At 44.6% G+C, this 25,119-nt stretch overlaps 1 protein-coding gene and 1 non-coding gene across 2 annotated transcripts in view; both read left to right on the plus strand.

Moving 5' to 3' along the window:
• The window catches only part of POLN (DNA polymerase nu), a 96,832-nt gene that overhangs the window by 12,165 nt on the left and 59,548 nt on the right, over nucleotides 1-25,119 (plus strand). Inside the window, exons 2-5 of the mRNA XM_008150970.3 lie at nucleotides 4,207-4,351; nucleotides 15,375-15,454; nucleotides 18,852-19,346; nucleotides 21,362-21,555. Coding sequence (XP_008149192.3) covers nucleotides 4,213-4,351; nucleotides 15,375-15,454; nucleotides 18,852-19,346; nucleotides 21,362-21,555 — 908 coding nt within the window. The 5' untranslated portion in view covers nucleotides 4,207-4,212. The remainder of the gene's footprint in view (nucleotides 1-4,206; nucleotides 4,352-15,374; nucleotides 15,455-18,851; nucleotides 19,347-21,361; nucleotides 21,556-25,119) is intronic.
• On the plus strand, nucleotides 25,009-25,115 carry LOC114234924 (U6 spliceosomal RNA). Its single transcript, XR_003621105.2, has one exon. It is a non-coding gene; the product is annotated as a U6 spliceosomal RNA (small nuclear RNA).

A 25,119-nucleotide genomic window follows, 5' to 3' on the forward strand; every position in this document is an offset into this window, starting at 1 on the left:
ATATTTTTTATTTCAGTCAGCGTATGTTTAATTTCTAGTTGGTCCTTTTTCATTACCTTGAGGGTCTCGTTGAATTTATCGGCCTTTTCTAGGAAATTCTTGAAAAACCTTATAACCGTGGTTTTGAACTCTATGTCCAGTCATTTGCTTTCCTCCATTTCTTTCATTTGTGACCTGTTTCTTTGTCTCCACATTTTGGCTGCTTCCCTGAGTTGGTAGAGTGGCCCTGTGTGCTAGGTGTCCTATAGGGCCCAGTGGCTCAGCCTCCCCAGTTACCTGAGGTGGACACTCTTGGTGGAGCCCTTTGTGGGCTGTGTGCACAGTCTTGTAGTAGTTAAGCCTTGATTGTTGTTGGTCTCACTGGGAGGAATTGACCTCCAGGCCAATTGGCTGTGAGGATCAGCTGTGTCTATGATGGGAGAACTTCTGTGCTGGAGACACCCTTATGAGACAAGACTTGCTTCAGTGGGGCTTTGGTGCTCACTGAGTCTACCTCTTGAATGTGTCCCTTATGGATCTGAGGAGTTGAAATCTGGTGTCATCTCACACTGACCACTAGATACGCTAGCTTCTGGATCTCCAATGGGGTGCAGGTCAGCTACTGTCTGAGGCCACCCAACAGGAGCTACAGCAAGAACTACAGTTTTCTCCTCTTTGCTTGGGGTTTGGAGGTTTTGGAGCTGTCTGATCAGAGCTGCAGTTTGTTTGGTTAAGCTGTGATAGGGCAGGCCATTTATATGCAAAAGCCGCTGTGTGGAGCTTGGGTGGGTTTGTAGATTGTGTGGGGCGGGGTCTCAGGGGGTCACTAGGCTAGGGCGTGGCAAACAGCGATGGCTGCCAGTCAGCCATCTCTTCGTCTCCACATTTCCAAGTCCCCGCATCCCTCACCCCAGCGCAGTAAACAATGATTGCTGGGCGCACCTCTGCAAGAAAGCCGCCCTCACTTTCCGACCTGATGGCAGACAGTCCAGCTTCTCCCCGTGGGAGTTTGGGTCCCCAGCGTCTCCCCAGAAACTGGAGTTTAGAGTAATTGGGAGCTTGTCTCCCTTCGGGTTGAAAGAAGCAGCGCACTCAGACACCCGCCGCCAGCCCGATTCACGCACCTCCGTACCTCAGCTTTTCAGCGCTTGTGCACGTCTCAATGCTCTTTTCTCTTTCCTTCTAGTTGTAGAACTTCCACTCAGCCAGCTTTCCCGTGATTCTGGGTGATAGACGTTTTGTCTTTTAGTTGTAGTTTTGAAATTGTTGTGCGAGGCAGCAGTTTAGGTGTTTACCTATGCTGCCATCTTGGTTTCTCCTTTTTTCTTTCTTTCTATAACATGTTTGTTCAGAATACCAGTGCTTAATATGACTTGAACATTTGCTTGGTGCCACTTAGTCCTGGTAACTTTGTACTTACAAGGAAAACACCTTACAATAGCTGTCCCCTTATCTGCAGTTTTGCTTTCTGCTGTTTCAATTACCTGCAGTCAACTATAGTCTGTAAATACTATGTGGAAAATTCCAGAAATAAATAGTTCATAAGTTTTTTGTTATTTTAAAAAATATACACTTTTTTATTGATTTCAGAGATGAAGGTAGAGAGAAAGAGAGAAACATCAATGATGAGAGAGAACCATTGATCAGCTACCTCCTGCATACCCCCCACCAGGGTTCAAGCCCACAACCCAGACATGTGCCATGACCAGGAATTGAACCGTGACCTCCTGGGTCATAGGTCAATGCTCAACCACTGAGCCATGCCAGTTAGACTAGTTCATAAGTTTTAAATTGTGTGCTGTTCTGAATAGTCTGATGAAATTTCACGCCCACCTGCTCTGTCTAGTCTGGGACGTGAATCATCCTTTTATCCAGCATGTCAACACTGTGCTACCTGCCTGTTAGTCACTTAACTGTCTTGGTTATCCCATCAGCTGTTGCAGTACTTGTGTTCAAGTCACCCTTACTTTACTTAATAATAGCCTCAAAGTGCAAGCATAGTGATGCTGACAATTCAGATACGCCAAAGGGAAGCCATACAATTCTTCCTTTAGGTGAAAATGTATGTACTGTAAAGGAAAAAGTGTGTGTAGGGTTCTGTCTGTTTTTTTAATAGAGTTGTATCTCACCTTTACTAATTTTTTTAGAAATAGAAATATTCTGCTGTTAAATGTTTTTAAATTTTGTAGAACTTTGAATCAGCATTGTTAAAGCTGTAAGCTTAATATATGGGATAGCTAAGTCTATATTTGACTGTAAACTAAAATTCTGCCACTCTGACTGTATTCCCTCATTTTCTACTATAGACTTTGAGTCTTAATGTTCTTACTTAGACCACAGCAAATGTCAAGTCTCCTTGGCTCATTGTTCATTTTACAGACAGGTCCTGGGGCCTCAGAATTTCTGCAAGACATTTCAGCGCTGGTTTAACTTTAGTGTGACTTACACATGAATGACTTTCAAATGAAATTTCAAAATTTCTTAGAAGTGCTTGCTCAAAGGATGCATAATGCTTTTTTAAAACAATCCTCACCCAAGGAGTGAGGATATTTTTTTTCCCATTGATTCTAGAGAGAGTGGAAGGGAGGGAGGCGGGGAGAGAGGGAGAAATGATGTGACAGAGACATTGATTGGTTGCCTCCCACACACGCCGCTACTGGCGGCAGGGATTTGGACCTGCAACCCAGGTACATGCCCTTGATCAGGAATCAAACCTGAGCTTCCCCTTGCCCCTGTGCAGGTGAGCCTTTAACCACTGAGCCACACCCACCAGGACAGATGCGTAATGCTATTTTAATTAGTTTCTTCGGTGTGAAAAAAATGTTGGACTGTAATAGTCGGCATACAAGTGTATTTGAACAAATAGAAGTTATTTTAAGAGTTGGTATGAAATAATTTGAAGTAGCTTATCAGTTATTACATCAAATGCTGCTTTAATGCCTGATTATACATGGCCTCTCTTATATGCCATGTAAGTTTTATAGAAAGATATAGGTATTACTTTCAAGAAGGACCTGCCCTTAATATCTAAAAACCTAGAATGTGATCTTTTTTTTTTAAAATATATTTTATTGATTTTTTTTTTACAGAGAGGAAGGGAGAGGGATAGAGAGTTAGAAATAACGATCAGCTGCCTCCTGCACACCTCCTACTGGGGATGTGCCCGCAACCAAGGTACATGCCCTTGACCGGAATTGAACCTGGGACCCTTCAGTCCGCAAGCCGACGCTCTATCCACTGAGCCAAACCGGTTAGGGCTAGAATGTAATCTTTATGGAATTTTTCAACCATAACTATCAGAAAATAGGTATGCATAGGTGACAGATGAGCCCTGATAATTTTTTTTTTTTAAATATATTTTATTGATTTTTTACAGAGAGGAAGAGAGAGGGATAGAGAGTTAGAAACATCGATCAGCTGCCTCCTGCACACCCCCCACTGGGGATGTGCCCGCAACCAAGGCACATGCCCTTGACCGGAATCGAACCTGGGACCCCTGAGTCCGCAGGCCGACGCTCTATCCACTGAGCCAAACCGGTTTCGGCTGATAATTTTTGTAATGTATTGAACAAAAATGTTTTGCCAACTACTGCATTTGTACATTATTTAAAATTTATGAAGTAAATCTTAAATGTGCTTGAAAAAACATTTTCCCCCGATTCTACCTTGAACTAGATAATGAAAAATTTTCTGCAGCAATGTGGAAAAATATGTCGCCTGTTTCCTGGTTAATGAAATGCATTCTGTTTAGATCAGTGCCACATATGTCAGATAACCAACCAGCTATTTGGTGATTGGTGCTGTGGCTTCCTGACCTCCATGCCCTCAGCCCTAGGGGCCCAGTGTAGCTGAGCAGAGCGCGTGGAAGGATGTCCGGTGGTGTGTCATAATCAGGCCAGTCAGTCAGGAATAATTCATTAGGTTTGTGTATGTGAAGATTATAATAACAAACTAGGAAGTATCTGAGCCCATTGCTTCACAATTGGTTAACTAGAAAATATGTTCTTTGTTACTTATATATCATAATACTCCCAAAGGAGCCGCTAACCATTGCTTTCTTCTTACGATCCTATGTGTAAAAGGGACAATTTATACCTATTTCTTGTGGTTTTTAATATAAAAATTTTTATGAAAGTCTCAGTACATAAAAAATTTCACATTATTTCTTATTTCTTATTTTGAAGGCTCAAAATTAATATATAGGTGTTATGTTTATCTTATGTTTAGGATTTTATGAAAATGGAAAATCATGAGGCATTTGTAGGCTTTGATCTCTGTCAGATACCACTTTCCAGTGTTGCTCAGAAGATTATGTCTGCTATGCATTCAGGTGACTTAGTGGAGTCTAAGAACTGGAGAGAGAGTGAAAAGAGTGAGTAATATTTATGAACCTTTCTGTCTTTTGTTACTTTGGTGTTATTAAGTCTTAAGACTAAGAGTTTGAAAATGAAATGTAGCAAAATTATTCTATAGAACTTAAATTGTGTGGGGAAGCTCCTGCCTGGGACAAGGGGAGTCCAGCTTTCCCTCCCTTTACTCCATTCAGCGATGCCTGAGCTGCTGCTCACGGAGCCCTTGTTTTCAAATGGAACACTTCCTTGCCCCAGGCATTGCTGTCAGACATTCCCTTAGAATCCCAGCGGCTGTTGAAGTAACTTCAAAAGACAGGGCTCCTCCACAGTGCCTGTGCTTCCGCCTTAGCTCGGGTCATTGAGCCTGTACACAGTGCAGTCAGCCCTCCATAGCCTCCGATTTCAAATCTGCAGGTTCAGCCAACGGCAGATAGAAATATTAGCAAAAAATAAAAGTCCCAGAAAATTCCAGAAAGCAGCAAAACTTGAGTTTGACATGCACCCAGCACTTTGTTGAGTCCACCCAAATGAAGTGATGTGTAGGCATACCCTGCTGTGGTCGTTATGCCAGTAGAGGTTATATGTAAATACTGTGCCATTTTATGGAAGGGATTTGAGCATCCACGAATTTTGGTAGCCCTGGGAGTCCTGGAGCCCATCCCCTAATGATACTGGGTGACTGTGTTTGCTCATTGTGTGTGGTGGGCAAGAGAAGTGTTCTTTGTTTGTTTTGTTTCCTAAGTTTTTGTGTGAATCCTCACCTGAAGATATTTTTTCCATTGATTTATTTTTTAAGAGAGGGAGGAAAAGGGAGGGAGAGAGAGAGACATTGATGAGAGAGACATCAATTGGTTGCCACCTGCATGTTCCCTGATGGGGACCAGGGATTGAACCTGCAAGCCAGGTACGTGCCCTTGACCAGGAATCAAACCTGTGACCCTTGGTCTGCAGGCTAACGCTTTAACTACTGAACCAAACAGGCCAGGGCAAGAAGTGGTTTTGATTGTGTGTGTGTGTGTATCTATCTATCTATCTATCTATCTATCTATCTATCTATCTCTATCTATCTATCTATCTATCTATCTATCTATATATATATTGTACTGGCAGAAGTATGTAAACTCTTAGGGAGCAAAGGTTGGTGAATCTGTGTATATATGTTCATGACGTGGTATAATAGTAAAAGCTGTGACATATGCTCATTAATGTGACTGAAATGTTTGGAACATATTTTTCACTAGCAAAGTAGTTTGTATTTTAAATTTGTAATTCTGGGCCAATAAGTTGTTTGTTTCTTTTCTCCAGAGTAAGTTACAAGTGAGTGAGATATAATCGAGTAATTATATTGAGAATTAGTAATTGAGAGTATTGACAAACAGTGCAAACACTGTTATAAATGCAGTTTCTTAATTAAGATATAATAGCACTTAACATTTCACTCCATTTATATTCAGGCATCTGTTGCTTGTGTGTCTTATAGAAGTTACTAATGAAGTCACTGATAAGGATTTTTGGGTGTGGACTACATACCTAGTGTTTTAGGGGTAATGATGCTGGTGGTGGGAATAGTAAAAAAAGACAAAAAATTAATCATTGAAGAGCTTTCTCCTTTATTCTGTACATATTTGCTTTCTAAAAGGCAGTGTGCACTTGGCAGGTGGAACTGTGCCTCCCTTCAATAACTGGTAGGTAGTTATAATGTGAGTCTCTCGAGGAAAATTTCTGCTAGTCACCCGTCTCACAAACTCTCTGTCATAGTCTTAAAATACCTGTTAAAGCCCTAGTTTTTATAAATTTACTAGTGACCCGGTGCACGAAAGTCGTGCACATTAAAAGGGAATTAATTAGAGGAAGTATTTTAATATTGCTATATGCCCTTTCTCTATAATAGAAGTGTCAGAGATAAAAGAAAATCAGTAAAATGTATATGAAAATCTTCCTCCTGTCAGAGTCTGGGGCGCGCCACGGGACCCAGAGTCAAGTCCCTGCTCATCCACGTGCGCCTCGAAATCGTGCGAGACCCAGACCCGGCTGGCCCCATCCCCAATGGGCTAGATCCAGACCTGGCCGGCCCCACCCCCAAGTCCCGCTGGTGGGGGGCGTGGTCTCAGGTCGCCTGGCCTGGCGCAGGGCTGGGGGTGCGCCTTGAGGTCCCCTGGCCCGGGCCAGGGAGCGCAGCCTGAGGTCCCCTGTCAAGCCCCACCAGGCGGGGGTGGGGGTGGGTGCAGTCTCAGGTCCCTGCCCCAGCCCAGCGCCACGCAGCCTCAGGTCCCTGCTGATTGCTCGTTAAAGCTCTTACGGGAACTCGGCCTCTGCTGTGGGTGCAGCCATCTTGTGTTACAGGATCTCTGCCTCTGCTGTGGGCGCAGCCATCTTGTGTTATGGAATCCCTGCCTCTGCTGTGGGCTCAGCCATCTTGTTACAGTGTGATGGTCAATTTGCATATTCGCTTTTTATTAGATAGCATTGAGAAGATAGATAATAAAAAATAAGTTTTTATATTTTTTGTCAGGTGTTTTGGATTTGGAAAATGGATTTTCACAAGGATTCTGTTATCTGTTGTCACATAACACCATCACTGCAAACTTAGTGACTTAAAACAACACATTTGTTATCTCACAGTTTCTGTGGGTCTGGAGCCTGGGCACGGCTTAGCGAGGCATCTGCAAGGCTGCAGTGCAGGTGTCAGCCAGGGCTGGAGTCTCATCTGAGGCTCAAATGAGGAAGCATTCGCTTCCACGTTCACACGGTTCTTGGCAGAGTTCAGTTCTTTTCTGTGTAGTTGTGGCCATAGGCACCTTTTCATCATATAGGCGCTTACTTTTTCAAAGCCAGCAAGAGTGTGTCCCTAGCGTGACTGACATTACAGTTTTATGTAGCATAATCACAAATACCCTGTCCTTTTCTTTATTCTGTTGTTTAAAAGTGAGTCAATAAGTCCCACCTGGACTCAGGGGAAGGAGTTTACAAGGGAATGAATACTGGGAGGCATGGGTCTTGGGACCGACCACCTTAGAGTCTGTCTACCACTGAGTCTCACCAGTTTTATTATTTCACTAGAGGCCTGGTGCATGAATTTGTGCACCAGTGGGGTCCCTCAGCCTGGCCTGCGGGATCGGGCCAAAACCAACTCTCCGACATCCCCTGAGGAGTCCCAGATTGCAAGAGGGTGCAGGCCAGGCCGAGGGACCCCACTGGTGCACTATCGGGGCCGGGGAGGGATGAAGGAGGTTGGCCAGCCGGGGAGTGACCATGGGAGGGCTCCAGGGAGTGTCTGGCCCGTCTAGCTCAGTCCCAATCAGCCGGACCCCAGCAGCAAGCTAACCTACTGGTCGGGACATCTGCTCCCTGGTGGTCAGTGCACGTCATAGTGACTGGTCGACTGTCTGCCCTCTGGTGGTCAGTGCACGTCATAGGGAGCGATTGAGTGGCCTTAGCATATCATTAGCATATTATGCTTTGATTGGTTGACTGGACACTTAGCATATTAGGCTTTTATTATATAGGATAGGAATTTGAATTAAAGTTGGATTGCTAGTGGGTTACTGATGAATGATGCTGGATGTAAGACCTAATGATTCCTGGGTTCTTTGTCACATGCTGAGCTGTTCTTATCTCTTAAAATATTGTAAATCAGCATTTAATATCTGAAAGCACATTTCATATCAAGTATATATCAAACTTGCACTCAGAAATTGATGAAAATAAGCTACAAATATTTGGTTTACAAACACTAAAGTACCAGTAAAACCAAACATTATTAATATTATATGTCACTTTGGGGTCTACTTTTCTGATCTGCTAGACTTCTTGAGGTATGTTGAGATACATATTCAGTAAGGATTGGACTGCATAAACTTTTTGCAAGATTGATCTCTTATTTTAAAAGCCTTTGCTGTGAAGAAGAAAAAAAGATACAAAAACTAAAAATACAACTTCAAACCCTCTCCTTGCTCAGTGGCAACCATTTCTCACTTAATCACGGGCATTTTGTTTTGCTCCAAAAGCCTTTTGGCAAAGACTATGTGTTTGCCACGCCAGCGTCTGTCCTTCCTTTCTGAGGCACACGATCAGACTACATGGGTCAGTCTTCCTACAGCAGGTGTGGCTCAGTGGCAGGTTCCGTCAGTGGTATGTGCGTGCCATTTCCAGGGTGGGCCTGAGAACATCCAGCTTGCTTCCTAGCTGGCCACCTGAAAGGACTCCTTCCTGACCCTGCAGATGACAACGGTATCCTAGCGGATCGTGGAACTCCGTGCTGGAAGGAAGCGGGTCCCAGAGTGGCTTCATGAACAGCTGCACCACCAGCTGAGGTTACGCACCTCGACCTGGGAAATAAACCTGCTTTTTGTTCTTGAAGCCATTGCATTGTAGTGTTGGGTCTTTGGTGAATAGTAGTTCAGCTTTTCACCCTAATTCCTACACTTTTAAACTAGATTTAGAATTGGGTTCATCTGACTTGAGTTTTCATTGGCATTTTATTGTTCAGTAATGCTACTGAAAGTCTTAGGTGAATACTGGGGAGCAGGAGTTTTCAGGGTGATTTGGGGCTGACCTGGTGCTGTACATATGATTAAGAACATATTTATTAGACTACACCTCTATGTTTTGTCTAAGTACCTATAAAGATCAAGTAATGTTTTCTAGCATACATTTATCCAGGTTCTTTTTTATTTAACTTGAGAGAGCTTAGAGGTGAATTTGGTGTTTTCTAGTAAAATAAAAGTATTTTACAGACATTGCAAATTAAGAGTTTGAGGCCCCTAGAGATAGATATTTGTCAAAATCCAATTTATTTATGTGAAATGTTTATTTCCATCATTTCGTGGAAATCTTTGCAATTTTAAGGACAGATGACAAAGTGACAAAATAGATCTATTTCGGTTATATTCGTTCTAGTCCAGAGTTTATGGATAAACGACTTACATTATTTTTATTTCTATCCCATAAACATAAAACTCTGATTTTCAGTCACGGCAAAGCCTGCCAGGTGTTGGTTTCAGTTTGCTCTGCCTGCTTCAGGGCTGCCTTCTCTCCCGTGGATTTGCAGAATTCCCTAAGTGCTGTTTGCCTTCATTTTGTTGCGTTTGGTCTTGCCTTTGTGAGAATTAGCTCACTCTTGTACTTGCTCTCTGCACAATCCATCTTTGGGAACAACCCATGTTCTGCAAGGCCCTTGCCGGCCCCTTTTTAGTCCCGTCCCTCCACTTTCCTTCTTTTTTTTTTTTTTTTTTAAGGTGGAAATTTTATTTTTATTTTATTTTTATGTTCTTTTTTTTTTTTTTATAGTACCAAGCTTTAATGAATCTTTATTGTTCAGATTACAATTGTTTCTCCTTTTTCCCCACATATCTCCCCACCACCCAGTTCCTACCCCCCCCTCTTCCCTTACCTCCCCCCCCCCCGCTGTCCTTATCCATAGGTGTATGATTTTTGTCCAGTCTCTTCCCATACTCCCCACACATACACCCCTTTCCCCCTGAGAATTATCAATCCACTCCCATTCTATGCCTGATTCTATTAAGTTCACCAGTTTATTCTGTTCCTCAGATTTTTAATTCACTTGACTTTTAGATTCACTTGTTGATAGATATGTATTTGTTGTTCATAATTTTTATCTTTCTTCTTCTTTTTCCTCTTTTTAAAGAATACCTTTCAGCATTTCATATAATGCTGGTTTGGTGGTGATGAACTCCTTTAGCTTTTTCTTATCTGTGAAGCTCTTTATCTGCCCTTCAATTCTGAATGATAACTTTGCTGGGTAGAGTAGTCTTGGTTGTAGGTTCCTGCTATTCATCACTTTGAATATTTCTTGCCACTCCCGTCTGGCCTGCATGGTTTCTGTTGAGAAATTAGCTGATAATCGTATGGGAGCTCCCTTGTAGGTAACGAACTGTTTTTCTCTTGCTGCTTGTAAGATTCTCTCTTTGTCTTTTGCTCTTGGCATTTTAATTATGATGTGTCTTGGTGTGGTCCTCTTTGGATTCCTTTTGTTTGGGGTTCTGTGCGCTTCCTGGACTTGTAAGTCTATTTCTTTCATCAGGTGGGGGAAGTTTTCGTTCATTATTTCTTCAAATAGGTTTTCAGCATCTTGCTCTCTCTCTTCTTCTGGTACCCCCATAATTCTGATGTTGGTTCGCTTGAAGTTGTCCCAGAGGCTTCTTACACTATCTTCAACTTTCTGAATTCTCTTCTCTTCATGCTTCTCTGGAGGAGTGTCCTTGGCCTCTTTGTATTCCAAATCTTTGAGTTGATTCTTGCAATCCTCTAGTCTGCTTTTGGGTCTCTGTATAATATTTTTTATCTCAGTCAGTGTATGTTTAATTTCTAGTTGGACCTCATTGAATTTATCGGCCTTTTCCATGAAATTCTTGAAAAACCTTATAACCGTGGTTTTGAACTCTATGTCCAGTCGCTTGTTCTCCTCCATTTCTTTGGTTTGTGATCTGTTTCCTTGCCTTCTCATATTCTCTGCTTCCCTAAGTTGGTAGGGTAGTTTTGTGTACTAGGTGTCCTATTGGTTCAACGGGTCAGCCTCCCAGTTACTTGAGGTGGACACTCTTGGTGTACCCTTGTGTACTGTGTGTCCCCCAGCAGGAGCCACAGCAAGGGCTAGTTTTCTCCTCCTTTGCTTGGGCGGTTTTGGAGCAGTCTGACTGGAGCTGCAGTTGGTTAAGCTGCTCCAGAACAGGCCATTTATATGCAAAAGCCGCTGTGTGGAGCCGGGGCGGGTTTGTAGAATGTGCGGGGCGGGGCCTCAGGGCTGGGCGGGGTCTCAGGGCGTCACTAGGCTGGGGCGTGGCCAACGGCGATGGCTGCCGTCAGCCGTCTCTGCCTTTCCACGTTTCCAAGACCCTGCGCCCCGCGCTCCAGCGCAGTAAACAATGATTGCTGGGCGCACCACTGCAAAAAAGTCACTCTCACTTTCCGACCCGATGGCCGAGAGTCCAGCTTCTCCCCGTAGGTGCCTGGGTCCCCCGAGTGTCCCCAGAAACTGGATTTCAGTGATCGGGAGCTTGTCTCCCTGCGGGTTGAAGAAAAGCCGCGCACCCAGCTGCCCGCCGCCAGCCCGATTCGCGTGCCTCCGTACCTCAGCTTTTCAGCGATTGTGCTTCTTTCTCTTCTTAGTTGTAAATCTTCCACTCAGCCAGCTTTCCCGTGGTTCTGGGTGGTAGACGTTTTTGTCTTTTAGTTGTATTTTTGAAATTGTTGTGTGAGGCAGCAGATTAGTTGTTTAACTATGCCGCCATCTTGGTTCCCCCCCTCCACTTTCCTTCTTTTTGTCACGTTCAGACATGACATTTTCCAACTGTCTACCTACCTTTCTTTTCTCTCCTTCACTCACAGCTGAGGATGAAGTCAGCATTTTACAAGTTTCTGTTCAAATACTTCATCAGCAGCATGCGGCTCACTTTAGAGAACTTAACTGTGAAGTGTTTTGGGTGCTTTAACTGTTGCTCTGCTCCCCAGCCCCTCTCCCTGAGCCCCCAGCAAACTTCCTGCGGGCACAGCTCAGTCTGGTTCCCAGGACCCTGATCTGCTGCAGCTGGTGCAGGGAGCGGTCTGGAAGCAGACATGGCGTTCTGGAGGTGGGTCCTCAGGGAGGCCAGCCCGGTGACGTCATAGCAGCTGTAGTGGGAATGCCAAGGGTGGCAGCGCAGCTAAAACGTCCACTGGGTGCTTGGTCTGTACCAGTGACAGCCATTGCCCTGGCTGCTGGGACCCCGTGGGGTTGGTGGCTGTGGCTGGGAATAATACGTCCTTTGGAAAAAGACAGACCGAGGGTGAATGCTTAGCAATGAAAGGCTAAATGTGATGACCAGAGGGCTTCCCTGGTAGCCTACCAGCAGACCACCTGCAGCCACAAGCCAGGGCTCAGTCCGAAGACTTGTGGAGCTGGGAGCTCCGAGAAGGCTGGATTCTCGCTCAGCCCTGGCAGGTGTGCTGCCTCAAGGTCAGGCCTCGGTCAGGAAGAGGGCCAGGCCCTGAGATGTGCATTGAAATCTGAGTCCCAGGGACCTCTGGCACCTGCGGAAGTGGCTGCTGCTCTCTTAAAGGCCAGTGTCCCATCCCCGCACGCGAGAGGCTTGTCCTGAAAAAGGAATACCTGCTCCCTCAGGAACCGCCGCCTCCTTCCCTCCTGGCCGTTAAGTCACCGTGACCCGGCAAGAGGCACCGGGCCTGTCAGTAAGGTGCCTAGGCCGCCAGAATGCTCAGCCGGGGTGAGGGCCTTCGCGCGGCTGTAGATGAGGGAGACAAATAGCTTTTGCAGCTTTGAGGCAAGCTGCAGTGCCGCTGCCCTTCCTTTGACAAGTTTCCCCAGGAAGAGGCCACAGGTTCCGGAAGAAGCTGCTCAGAATGAGCTGAAGCAAGTGGCTGTGCGCAGCAAGCCGTGAGCCGAGTGTGGGACGCGTGTAGTGGGCACCAGGTGTGCCCAGGACTGGGTCCTTGCTGGTAGGCTGCTCCCAGCACAGCGCCTCCTGGTGATGGCCTCAGCTGCAAAGAAACTGCTTGGCCCAAGGACACACCGCTTTCCCAGGAGCAAACAGCCGGTGGCTGGCTGGTGCTGAGGCCACGGCCCAGCTCCCTACCCCCACCAGGGACAACTCCGCAGGGCCGTGGCAGCTCCCTTTGCAGGGACGGGCGCCTTCACTCGCCTGCAGAGGTCGGTCCTGAGAGCGCTTCCCAGGGACCTTCCTGAACAGAAACTCCCGCCTCCTAGATGGCCACTGGGGGCAACACCTGTGCAGTGCATGCGTGTAACATGTACACAAATGGGGAGATTTGGTCACTTTAGAAATGGGATCACATTTTCACTGATTTCTGCGTCTCCAAGTCAACTGATACTGCTTCAAGTCATTCTTTTCAATGGCTATGTGCTTCAGAGTGTGGACGTTACATAATTTATTCATCGACTTCCCTCTTGACTGGTATCAGTCCTTTGCCATAAAGCAATACTGCCATAAACATTTTGATTTAAAATATTTACTGTTGCATATATTTCTATGAAACAGCCAGGAGTGAGGTTGTTTGGTTAGATGATTTATATATTTTTTGTCTGTTTTTAAAACTGAGGTTACACACACATGCACACCAACACACACACCTCATCTATCCTAAGATTATAGCTCAAAATTTCACAAACTGAACACCCCTCTACCCGTCACCCAAAAATCAAGAAATAGCACTTCATTGGCACCCAAGAGGCCCATCTTTGCTCTCTTGGGATCAGTCCATTTCTTCCCAACTCCCAAAGGTGCTGCATATATTTTTTATTTTAATAAGTGTTGGCAGCTTGCTTTCCAAAAATATTCTAAGTACAGCAGGTCCTCAAATAACATTGTTTTGTCATCACTTTGACGAGGCGCCATAGGAACTTAACTCTTGTCTATTGCAATTAGTTTGCGGTACAATTGGTTTTCTTATACATCATTTGGCTTAAGTCGCAGAACCTACTGATGATGTCAAGTGAGGACTTACTGTATCCACATTTTTACCAGCAATGCATGAAACTACCTATCCCCATCCATCTCCAATTATATTGGTTTTCATTTTCCTGACCGCTAATGAGTTTGAGCATTGTATCCTGTTTATTTGCTTTGGGGAATTGGCTATTTTGTGTGTTGCCTCTTCCTATCTTTTACTCATTTTCCTTTTAAGTTGTCTTTTCGTCCATGTATAAGACTTGTAGAATGCAGGTATTAGTCCTTTGTCGTTTTTGTCTCACGTAGTTTTCCCAAGTAGTTTGCATTAGTTTCTTTTCGAAGTGGTGCTAGTTGTACCACCCTGTTTCTTAATGTGTCCTTTGCTACTTAATTGAAACACCATCTTTGTTGTATATTAAAGTCTCGTAAGTCTTGGGGTCAGTTTCTGGATTTTTTTCTAGAGATCTTTTCTTCTATTCCTATTCAAATACCATGTGGATTTGATTGTAGTGACTTTATAGTGTATTCTGGTAATCTGGCAAGGCAAGTCTTTCATTTTTGTGACTTTGCTCGTCTATTTTCAGATACTTAGCATTTCATTATTTTTTCAATTAAAAAGAGCCCTGTAAGGTCTCTGATTGACACTGCATTAAGTTGGTGTTTGGAAGAATTAAACATTTTGCGTATATCCCAACGCTATGTCTTTCCATTTGTATAGATCTTACTTTATGCCATTTCATAAGATTTTAAGGTGTGTTTTTTAAAAAGGTCTTTTTAAAAAATATATTTTTACTGATTTCAGAGAAGAAGGGAGAGAGAGAAACATCAATGATGAGAGAGAATTATTGATTGGCTGCCTCCAGCATGTCCCCTACTGGGGATCGAGCTGGCAGCCCAGGCTTGTGCCCTGACTAGGAATCAAACCGTGACCTCCTGGTTCATAGGTTGATGCTCAACCACTGAGCCAAGAGCAAGATTTTAGGTTTTAATCATTGAGTGCCTAGTCCCTTTCTTGTAAACTTGCCCTAAGTATAACTTTTTTCTGTTGTAAGTGAAAGTGTGCCCTTCATTTGCGTTTCTTGGTTGTTATCATTGCCACAGAGGCACCGTACATCACAGTGGTTATGAGCACAGACTCCTGAGTCCTGTTGCCTGGGGGTGGACCCAGATTCTAACACTGACCAGCCCAGGCTTATTAAAATGAAAGAAAGCGAAATTTAAATCAGAAGTTTGTAGTAATGATGTTTTACTGAACCTTTAATTGTTCCATTGCAATATTATTCAGTCTAAGAATTTCCTCAAACCTTTAATACTTACCAGGTTTCTTACAAGGGTTTTCAGAATCAAGTAATCAAATATAAATGCCAGGTAGTAATTTTTAATAAACATTTCACGATCACATGAATCTGCCTCCAGTTAATTTGAAGATACTTTACATCAAAATCTTCTTACAATGGTAATAGGCATTTTGATTGTGAATTTTATTGTGTTGTTTTAAGTAAGTAAATAATGAGTAAGTAGCACAACTGTAGAGGCTATTTTCAATATTCACTGGTTATATGACTTAGATTTCAGTAGTCCGTTAATGCCTCGTGTTTCTTTTTTGTGTTTTTAAAAGCTGCAGAAGTGGTAAACGAATCCAGTGTTAAGTATCCAGTACTACTTGAAGATGGGAAGAGTCAAACTCTGGATAAAATGGTAAGCCATTGCAAATATGAATAATTATAACAGATAACCTTCATTTATCAAACAAATATTTGTTAAGTGTCTACTATATGCTAGGCACTGTGGATACAATGGTTTGTTTTTAAATATATTTTTATTGATTTCAGAGAGGAAGGGAGAGGGAGAGAGAGAAAGAAACATCAATGATGAGAGAGAATCATTGATCGGCTGTGTCCTGCACACTCTACACTGGGATCAAGCCTGCAACCCAGGCATTGCCCTGACTGGGAATCAGACCGTGACTTCCTAGTTCATAGGTCAACGCTCAACCACTGAGGCACTGCAGCCGGGCAATACAATGGTTTAAAGGCGGGGGTGGGGGGGGCGGTTATTGTTCTTCAGGAGCTTTTGGGTTGATTCATACGAGGGGAAGAGGAAGACAGAAGTACAAAGGTCTCTACGACCAGGTGTGTCAAGTGTCAGGAGGGAAGTCAGTTCCAGACAATAGGAGAGACATCTAACCCAGGCTTGGTGCTGTTTCCGCTTGCTTTTGCTGGGTGGTATGGAGAGAAGTCTGGGATGTCTTTCCTTTAATTATGAAAATTATACCTGAGTTGAGATCTAAAGTGTGATTAGGAGATGGTCAGCCTTTGGAGAGTTGGGGAAGGACTTTGAGAACGCTTTTTGGGTTAAGGTGAGAGAGCTTGAAACTTTTGGCTAGTGGAAATAAAGAGAAGTTCAGAAAGGAAAGGGCATACAATTCACAGTAGGGGCGTTACATGGTTTGGGCTTGAGGAGAGAGAGAGAAGAGGCCATATCACTAAAGGCCTCATCCTGGAAACAGGTGGAGGCAGCACAGTGGTTAAGGGAATGAACTGTGAAGCAAACTACTGTGTTCAAATCCCAGTCCAACTTAATGCACCCCAAACTCCCTGTAGTTAAATATGTCCCCGGGTTGTTGCTGGGGTGCTGGGATGATAATTTACCCTGAGGCAGAGGGGCGACACCTTTGACAGAAAAAGGGTTAGTGAGGGAATGCTCTCTCCCGAGTTCACACTGTGCCGCTTGGATCCCTGAGCCAGAGGTCCTCAAACCTTTTTGTGTCCTTTCTCTCGAAAGAATTTTGAAAAGACATGTACCTCCTGCCATTTCTAAGTTGACATTTAAAAGGTTCATCACAAATTTTGGAAGTTTCATAGGGCATGATTTCTGGTGTATTGATAATATTGACCTTTTAAAAACTGTATGTCATTGTCTAGAATATATCCACTAAAATCTAAATACATACTATACCCTGGTAACTTATCACCCATAATCATCCCTTTAAAAAAATACTTCAGCAAGACATTATTCAACAATCTGAAATTTTATACTTTCCTTTTCTCCATAAATGCCTTTAAAAAAAAAAAACAACACAAAATTTCTATTGATTTTTAGAGAGATAAGAAGGGAGAGGGATGGAGAGATAGAAACATCAATGAGAAAGAAACATCATAAAAAAAATAAAGAAGGAAACATCATAGATTGGCTGCCTACTGCACACCCCACACTGGGGATCAAGTCCTGACCGGGAATTGAATGGTGACCTCTTGGTTCCTGGGTTGATGTTCCACCACTGAGCCACACCGGCCGGGCTGACTCTTTTTTTTTTTTTGTATAAACCTCCACAGATTTATAATCTATATAATAAAAGCCTAAGTGACCATTATGGTGGAATGACCAGAATGACCAGTCGTTATGATGCGCACTGACCACCGGGGGTCAGATGCTCAATACAGGAGCTGCCCCCTGGTGGTCAGTGCGCTCCCACAGGGGGAGCGCTGCTCAGCCAGAAGCCGGGAGCCTCTCCTGCCTTTGTGGAAGCGCTAAGGTGCAGCGAGCTGAGCAGTAAGGAGCAGTGAGCAGGCAGTCAGTAAAGAGCAAGGGGTTTTGGACTGCAAGAGAGCACAGGCCGGGCTGAGGGACCCCCTCCCCCCCAGTGCACGAATTCATGCACTGGGCCTCTAGTGTAATATAATGTTATGCTTGACAATCTTTTCTTGAAAACTTCATAATATTTCTCTACTATAAAAATGAGTATATATTAAAATTTTCTGTGATCCCATTACCAAGTGTTAAAACATTTTCTTTTAAAATTATTTAAAAGTACTATTAGTATATAGTTGTTTAAAACAACATAAATATATTATAAAACTTAAAAAAATAAACATTAAAAATAACATTTTATTGTTAACGAATCTCATAATGAAATAGATAGGTTGGTCTGTGATACTTTGAATGAATACCGCATACTGCTAGGTTGAGGCAGAGGATTGCTGCTGAGCCATATTTTATTTTATTTTTATTTTTGTAATATATATTTTATTGATTTTTTTACAGAAAGGAAGGGAGAGGGAGAGAGAGCCAGAAACATCAATGAGATAGAAACATCAATCAGCTGCCTCCTGCACACACCCCACTGGGGATGTACCCGCAACCAAGGCACATGCCCTTGACCGGAATCAAACCTGGGACCCTTGAATCCGCAGGCCAACGCTCTATCCACTGGGCCAAACCAGTGAGGGGTATATTTTAAATAAATTTTTAGTAGATAGATTAACACCGTGGTCGGCAAACTGCGACTCGCGAGCCACATGCGGCTCTTTGGCCCCTTGAGTGTGGCTCTTCCACAAAATACCACGGCCTGGGCGAGTCTATTTTGAAGAAGTGGCGTTAGAAGAAGTTTAAGTTTAAAAAATTTGGCTCTCAAAAGAAATTTCAATCGTTGTACTGTTGATATTTGGCTCTGTCGACTAATGAGTTTGCCGACCACTGGATTAACATATCAAATCATTGTGGTGGTTTCAGTTTCTCTATAAATGACCTTTACTTGGAAGTTGTGAGTTTTTAACCTTCAGTCTCTGCATATCAGAACTTACTCCCGTCCATGGCTTCTCTGGTCACTTGCACGAGTCCCGCCCAGGGGGTGGTTGCAGACTTTTTGAACTCCCTCCTGGTCCCACCTGGTCCCACCTGTGATTCACATACGTGCTCCTGCCTGGGTGGAAAAGTGACCGCTCTGGAAGACACTGCTATGTAATTCACTAGACAGCAGGATCTCAGGGGTCCTCAAACTTTTTAAACAGGGGGCCAGTTCACTGTCCCTCAGACGGTTGGAGGGCCGGACTATAGTTTAAAAAAAAAAACTATGAACAAATTCCTATGCACACTACTAAGTCGGCTGCTAAGCAGGACAGGCAGCGGCGGCAAAAACACCCGGCGGGCCGGATAAATGTCCTCGGCGGGCCGCATGTGGCCCTCGGGACGTAGTTTGAGGACCCCTGAATTCTAGATAATGCGGAGCTGTGTTCCCACTTTACTTCAGATGAGCTTTATAGATCTCTGTCTTATGGATCCATATGCTAATGAAATGTTTCCCACTTTTCCATAGGATCTTAATTCTTTCACAAGCCAGACATCAAGCGCTTCCCTCAGACTCTCTCAGTCCTCCAGTATCAGACTCACAGATCAGCTGTTTACTGACCAAAGACAGAACCTCAGCTCACGGGCTCCTTCCAGCTGTCCAACTCCACAGTGTAACCAAGAGGCTTCAGTGCTACAGAAGAAGCAACATAGAAGAAAACATTTCCTAAAACAACACGTCAATAATGAAAATAAAGAAAGCATGAATCTTAAAAGAAGACATATTCCATGTCATAATTCACCAGAGAAAATGAGTAAACATACAGCATTGAAAGAAGATGCTGAGGAGGTGGAAGCCTCCCTGAATCCTGGGGACTCAAGGGCTTTCAGAAACCATTTCTGTGATGTCAGGCATCTGGAGGATTTGGAGAAAAGCCAGCTGATTGAAATGCTCCAACAGGCAGGATCCCTGGTGGTGACGCTGATGTACAAGGATGGTTCAACCCAGCTACGAGCTGACCAGGTCAGTAAACAGTGTGGCTTTTGTTTGCTTTGTTTTTCTGGCACCATAAGAGAAACCCATGCTTCTGGTGTCTGATTTTAATGGGAGAGCTAGAAATAAGATTTTAAGCCTTCCCATCTCCCCAGTGGTAAGCTATTGATAATGCATAGTGTTTTTTAAAAGTATTTTTATTGATTTCAGAGAGGAAGGGAGAGGGAGAGAGAGATGGAAACATCAACGATGAAAGAGAATTATTGATCAGAATCGAACCCAGGACCCTTCAGTCTGCAGGCCGACACTCTATCCACTGAGCCAAACTGGCTAAGGCGGTCTTTTTTTATTTTAGTCATTTGAGTGGATATGACATGGTGTTTTATTTTGGTTTTAAATTGTATTTCCCTAATATATGATGACATTGAGCATCTTCTCATGTGCTGATTGGACATGTGTACATCTTCTTTGGTAAATGGTCCATTCAGATCTTTTGCTCATTTTTTTAAATGAAAAGTTTTTAATGTTAACTATTGTAGAGGTCCCCAAATTTTCACCCCTTTTCCCACCCCGCCTCCCCCTGCCTTGGCCTTCACCACACTTTTGTCCATGTCTGTGTGGTATGCATATATGTTCTTTAGTCAATTTCTTCACCTTCTTTATCCAGTCATCCCCACACACCCCCTCTGGAACCTGCCAGTATGTTCCATGTTTCCATGCTTCTGATTCTATTTGGTTCGTTAGTTTATTCTGTCCATTAGATTCCACATATTAATGAGATAATGGTATTTGTCTTTCTTTGACTGGTTTATTTTACTTAGCATAATACTCTCTAGATCTATCCATGCTATTGCAAAGAGTAAGAGTTCCTTCTTTTTTATAATCACACTAGAGGCCTGGTGCACAAAATTCGTGTACAGGTAGGTTCCCTAGGCCTGGCCGGCAATCAGGGCCGATCTGTGGGGCTGCTGGTGGAGTGATTGGGCCCCCGCTCGCACCTGCCTTGGCTGTCCTGGTGCTGCCTGCTCGCTGGCCCCACCCCCTGCCGCCGGTCAGGGCCTGCAGGCTGGGGGCAGCTCCTGCATTGAGCGTCTGCCCCCTGGTGGTCAGTGCGCATCATAGCAATCGGTCGTTCTGCCGTTTGGTTGATTTGCATATTTGGGTTTTATATAGATAGATAGTATTCCATGGTTTAAATGTACCACAGCTTTTGTTTCCACTCATCTGCTGAGGGGTACTTGGGCTGTTTCCAGATCTTGGCTATTGTACATAATGCTGCTATGAGCATAGGGGTGTGATTTTCTTCATGCTTCTTGTACTTGGGGTTTATTGATCTTCTTGGTTCTACAGATTAACTTGGGAAAATAGACATTCAGTTTTTGGTACTCCAGGTGGGACATGAATGACATTCTTATTATTTTGGGTTTTGTAATCCTTGAGCATGGTATGTCTCTCAGTTACTTAGGTCTTCTCCGATTTCTTTCACCAGTGTTTTCACCATATACATCCTGTACATATTATGATGGTTTCTAAGTATTTCATTTTTTAGAATAGTTATTAAAAACAATAATTTTTATACAAGTTCAGTTTTACATGTTTATTTTTTTAATCTTTATTGTTGAGCTTATTATAGATGAACATATTATTGTATCAGAATGCAATTGGTTTTATTGTTTTGATCTTGTATCCTGCAACCTTGGTAAGTTTTTCTGTAGATTCCTTTGGGTTTTCTATGGAGACATTTGTATCATTGGAAATAGAGACAGTATAATTCTTCCTTTCTGATTTATGTATCTTCTCTTTCTCTTTCCTGTTGTATCGCACTGGCTGACTTCTGTTTTGATGGTGAATAGGAAGGAGACCAGATTTGCAGAGTAAGATCATGGGTTTGGTTTCTGGCCTTGATTGTTATAAAGAGCTGTATCTTTACAAATTTAACTTTAGGTCTTTTCTGTCTCTTTAATGACAAAATATGACATATCTTTCTTGAATAAACATATTGTCTATGTTTAATATTGAAACTTTATTTCATTGTCTATTCGCAGGCTCCAGTTTCCTCTGTGAAAGGCGTTGTGATGTTACTGCAGAGCCGCGCAGAAGGCGGTGGTCCCCTGGCTGCCTCAGCCCCGGGCCGTGTTCCGGAGGAAGGAGTCAGGCCCAGCGATCGGTGCATCTACATCGAGACGGCGCAGCCTGCTGTCTGCAGCCAAGAACAAGAGGCACACGATCAGTTTGCCCGGTAAGAAAGTTTTACTCATTACCCTACAGTCTACGTTCGTGCCTGACTTATCCCAATTTAAGGTTCCCAAGCTTCAACTTCAGTTGTTTAAACTTTTAGACGTTTCATATGGGCCCATGAAAATAAAATGGATCTAAAAGACAGACACCTCTATCACTGGTCCTCTGCCCCCCAAAGAGCGTCTGTGGGGACCTGCTCCAGGATTTGAATCAACATCTCAGTGAGAAGTTGGTGAGAAGCCATCCTCCCAGGCCAAACCCCTGTCACTGCCCGGTGCCAGGTGCTTCTCCGCATCACGCTGGGCCACTCCCTCGGGGACAGTGTCAGAAAGTGAGGTTGCCACTCCTTCAACACAGATTGTCCTCAGTGCCGCCGAGAGCCCGCCCATTTCAAAGCTTCGTTCTGGGGAGCAGGGCGGGCAGTGCCACGTACGTGCACCTCCTTCTGGTGTCTAGCGTGTTAGCACAGGCAGGGCTTCTGTTGCTCCTCCTCGCTCCTGGGAAGTCCTGCTGAGGGGGGAGCCTGTGCCCCCCATCCCGGTTTCTTCACTGGGGGCGTCAGCCTGCCTGGGGCTTTCCTCTTGGGTGGGCACCTCCCCTTCCTGTGCCAGCCCTCCGAGTGCAGGCCAGTTAGCTGCCCCGAGGGAGCCCCTTGAAGCTGCCGCCCTGAACAGGAGTTCCAGGAGGCGCAGGGCGGGACAGTGGGGCCGAGGCCTGGCCCTTCATCTGACCAGCCTCCGTGGGCCCTGGGTGAGTGCCCCGTCATTGCCGTGCAAGTCCCAGCCTATGGGAGTGAGGCGCTCTGCCGGGAGTGTTGGAGGCGCTCACCGCAGCCTGTACGGCTTGAGGGAGCCTCCACAGACATCTCCCCCACTGGGCCCAGCGTGGCGGCTGGACCGGCCCCTGTGGGTCAGACACGATCACAGGACGCCCTTCAGCAAACACCAGCAGGAAGCTGTGAGGAAGAGCATGTATAGTCATGGCCCCGGCGGGTACATGGCTGCCCTAGGCCCCCGGGCTCTGCCTTCCTCCCCATCTGAGGGTGGTGCCTAGGGTTTCGAGCGTTTACTCTTTATTGGCTAATGGGCGCCTGAGCGTGGGAGTCAGGGCACAGGAAGGGAAAAGCAGGGTCACTCAGGCGGTCAGGGCTCTCTGAGCGAGGGACCTTCATGGTGGGGGTGGCCTCGATGCTGTGTGGCTGGTTCGCTGGGGCTGTGTCATACAGCTGGCCACACGTCTGTTCATGATGGATGTCTTTGAAAATGGACACCATGCGATCCAAAGCTAATGTCAGGCACTTACACGACAGTAATTTTTGGTGAGAATGGGACAGTGACAAATTCAGCACTCTGCTCCCAAGAAACCTGTAACCTTCCTTTTATATAATTTTCGTTTGAAAGGCCATCACTAGGTCTGTCCTGTGGGAGACCTCTGAGAATAATCCCTGTATTTGATGGCCTCTTCTCAACCCTGGGTGTTTAAATCCCCCGCGACACTCTCCATTGGACATCTAATCGTCACTGCAGCCTGAACATGCGCAGAACTGACCTCCTGTCTTCCCTGAAACCTGCCTCCCCCAGCCATTCTCTTCCTGGTTCATGGCAGCATTAGTCCTCCGCGGGCTCAGGCAGAAGTCTTGGCATCATCTTCAATGTCTCCACATCCGATCTCGGGGAATCCCAGTGGCTCTGCCTTCAAAATAGCTAGACTCTGACCCCCTCCCCTCTGCTGCTGCCGCAGAGCAGGCCCTGCCTCCTGACTGAGTCCCAGCAAGAGCTTCCCAGCCGGTCTCCCGCCTCCCCCGCCCTTCAGTCTGTGTTAGCACAGCACCCGGAGAGGTCCTGCTCACATATAACCCAGCCAGGCCACCGCCCGCTCCACACCCCCGACCACTCCTGTTCTCCCGGAGGAGAAGCCAGCGTTCCCACTAGAGCCTGCAGTTCCTCCACCGTCTCGGGCCTCATCCCCTCCCTGCTGTCCCAGTACCCACCTCCTTGCTGCTCACGAGCTCGGGGAACCTCTGCCCACAGGCCTCTGCCAGCTGCTCCTCTCCTGCAGCGTTCTCCCAGATGGCTGCACAATTGGCCACCTCGTTCCTTTATGTTTTTTTAAACCAAAAAAGCAAATTATGAAAATGCAAAAGTGGGAAGAATCACATAACGCCCATATCCCATTCACCCAGGCCAGTTATCCAAACAGAAGGGGAGGAGGCCGGGGCTGGGGTTAAGGAAAATACCAGACATGTCATTTACGTCACGTCTCAGGATGCAGCTCTAAAATCATGGGCTTTTGCCTTAGCTGGTTTTGCTCAGTGGTTAGAGCGTAAACCCTCAGGCTGAAGGGTTGCAGGTTCAATTCTGGTCAAGGGCTCGATCCCCAGCCCTGGTCAGAGCACATGTGGAGGCAACCAATCGATGTGTCTCTCTCACATTAATGTTTCTCTCTCTGTCTCTCCCCTTCCCTTCTACTCTCTCTAAAAACCAATGGAAAAAATATCCTTGGTTTTTAGAGAGAGTAGAATCTTTAGGATTAACAGAAAAAAATAAATAATAAAAACATGGGCTTTAAAAAAAATCTTTCTTGTTGAAAGTATTACATATGCCCCCTTTTTTCTCCCTTATAGCCCGCCCCACCCCCTGCCCCTGGCCTCCACACCCAGTTGTCGGTGTCCATGGGTTATGTCTGTGTGCATACACGTTCTTCGGTGGTTCTCAGAGGGAAGATCCACCCCCACACTCACCCCCCACTCGCCACCCCCCACCCCCGCCTTCACTCTGAGATTCCACAGTCTGTTCCATACTTCTACGTCTCTGGATCTGGGGTGTTAAAGTCCCCTCGTATGACTGTATTGCTGTCCATCTCTCTCTTAAGGTCCTCCATAAGTTTTTATATATTTAGGTGCTCCTATATTGGGTGCCTATATGTTTACAGGGTTATATCCTCTTGTTGGTTCGATCCCTTTAGTGTTATGTAATGACCTTTACTGTCTCTTGTGATGGCCTTCATTTTGAAGTCTATTTAGTCAGATATGAGTATTGCCACGCCAGCTTTTTTTTTTGTTCCCATTTGCATGGAAAAATTTTTTCCATCTCTTCATTCTCATCCTGTGTGAGTCTTTTGTTCTGAGGTTATAGTTGGGTCATGTTTTTATATCCATTCAGCTACCCTATGTCTTTTGATTGGATTATTTAATCCATTTACATTTAAGATTATTATGAATAGGTACTTATTAATTGCCATTTTAATTCTTTATGTCTAATAAATATTTGATCAATGTTTTTAATTAATTAATGAGTATTGAGTTTAAATTTTTGTAAGTTCCAGGACAATTATATGAAGACATTGCCTTAAATACTATACAGTGGAATGATCCCAAGTCTTCGATAGCATCTTTGAGATTCAAAATGAATTTTAAAAAATGTTTGCACAATACAAATTTAATAACATCTATTAAGTGCTCGCTTCGGCAGCACATATACTAAAATTGGAACGATACAGAGAAGATTAGCATGGCCCCTGCGTAAGGATGACACGCAAATTCGTGAAACATCTATTAAATACCCAT

The sequence above is a fragment of the Eptesicus fuscus genome, chromosome 2 (assembly GCF_027574615.1).
Source record: "Eptesicus fuscus isolate TK198812 chromosome 2, DD_ASM_mEF_20220401, whole genome shotgun sequence".
Taxonomy (NCBI): Eukaryota; Metazoa; Chordata; class Mammalia; order Chiroptera; family Vespertilionidae; genus Eptesicus; species Eptesicus fuscus.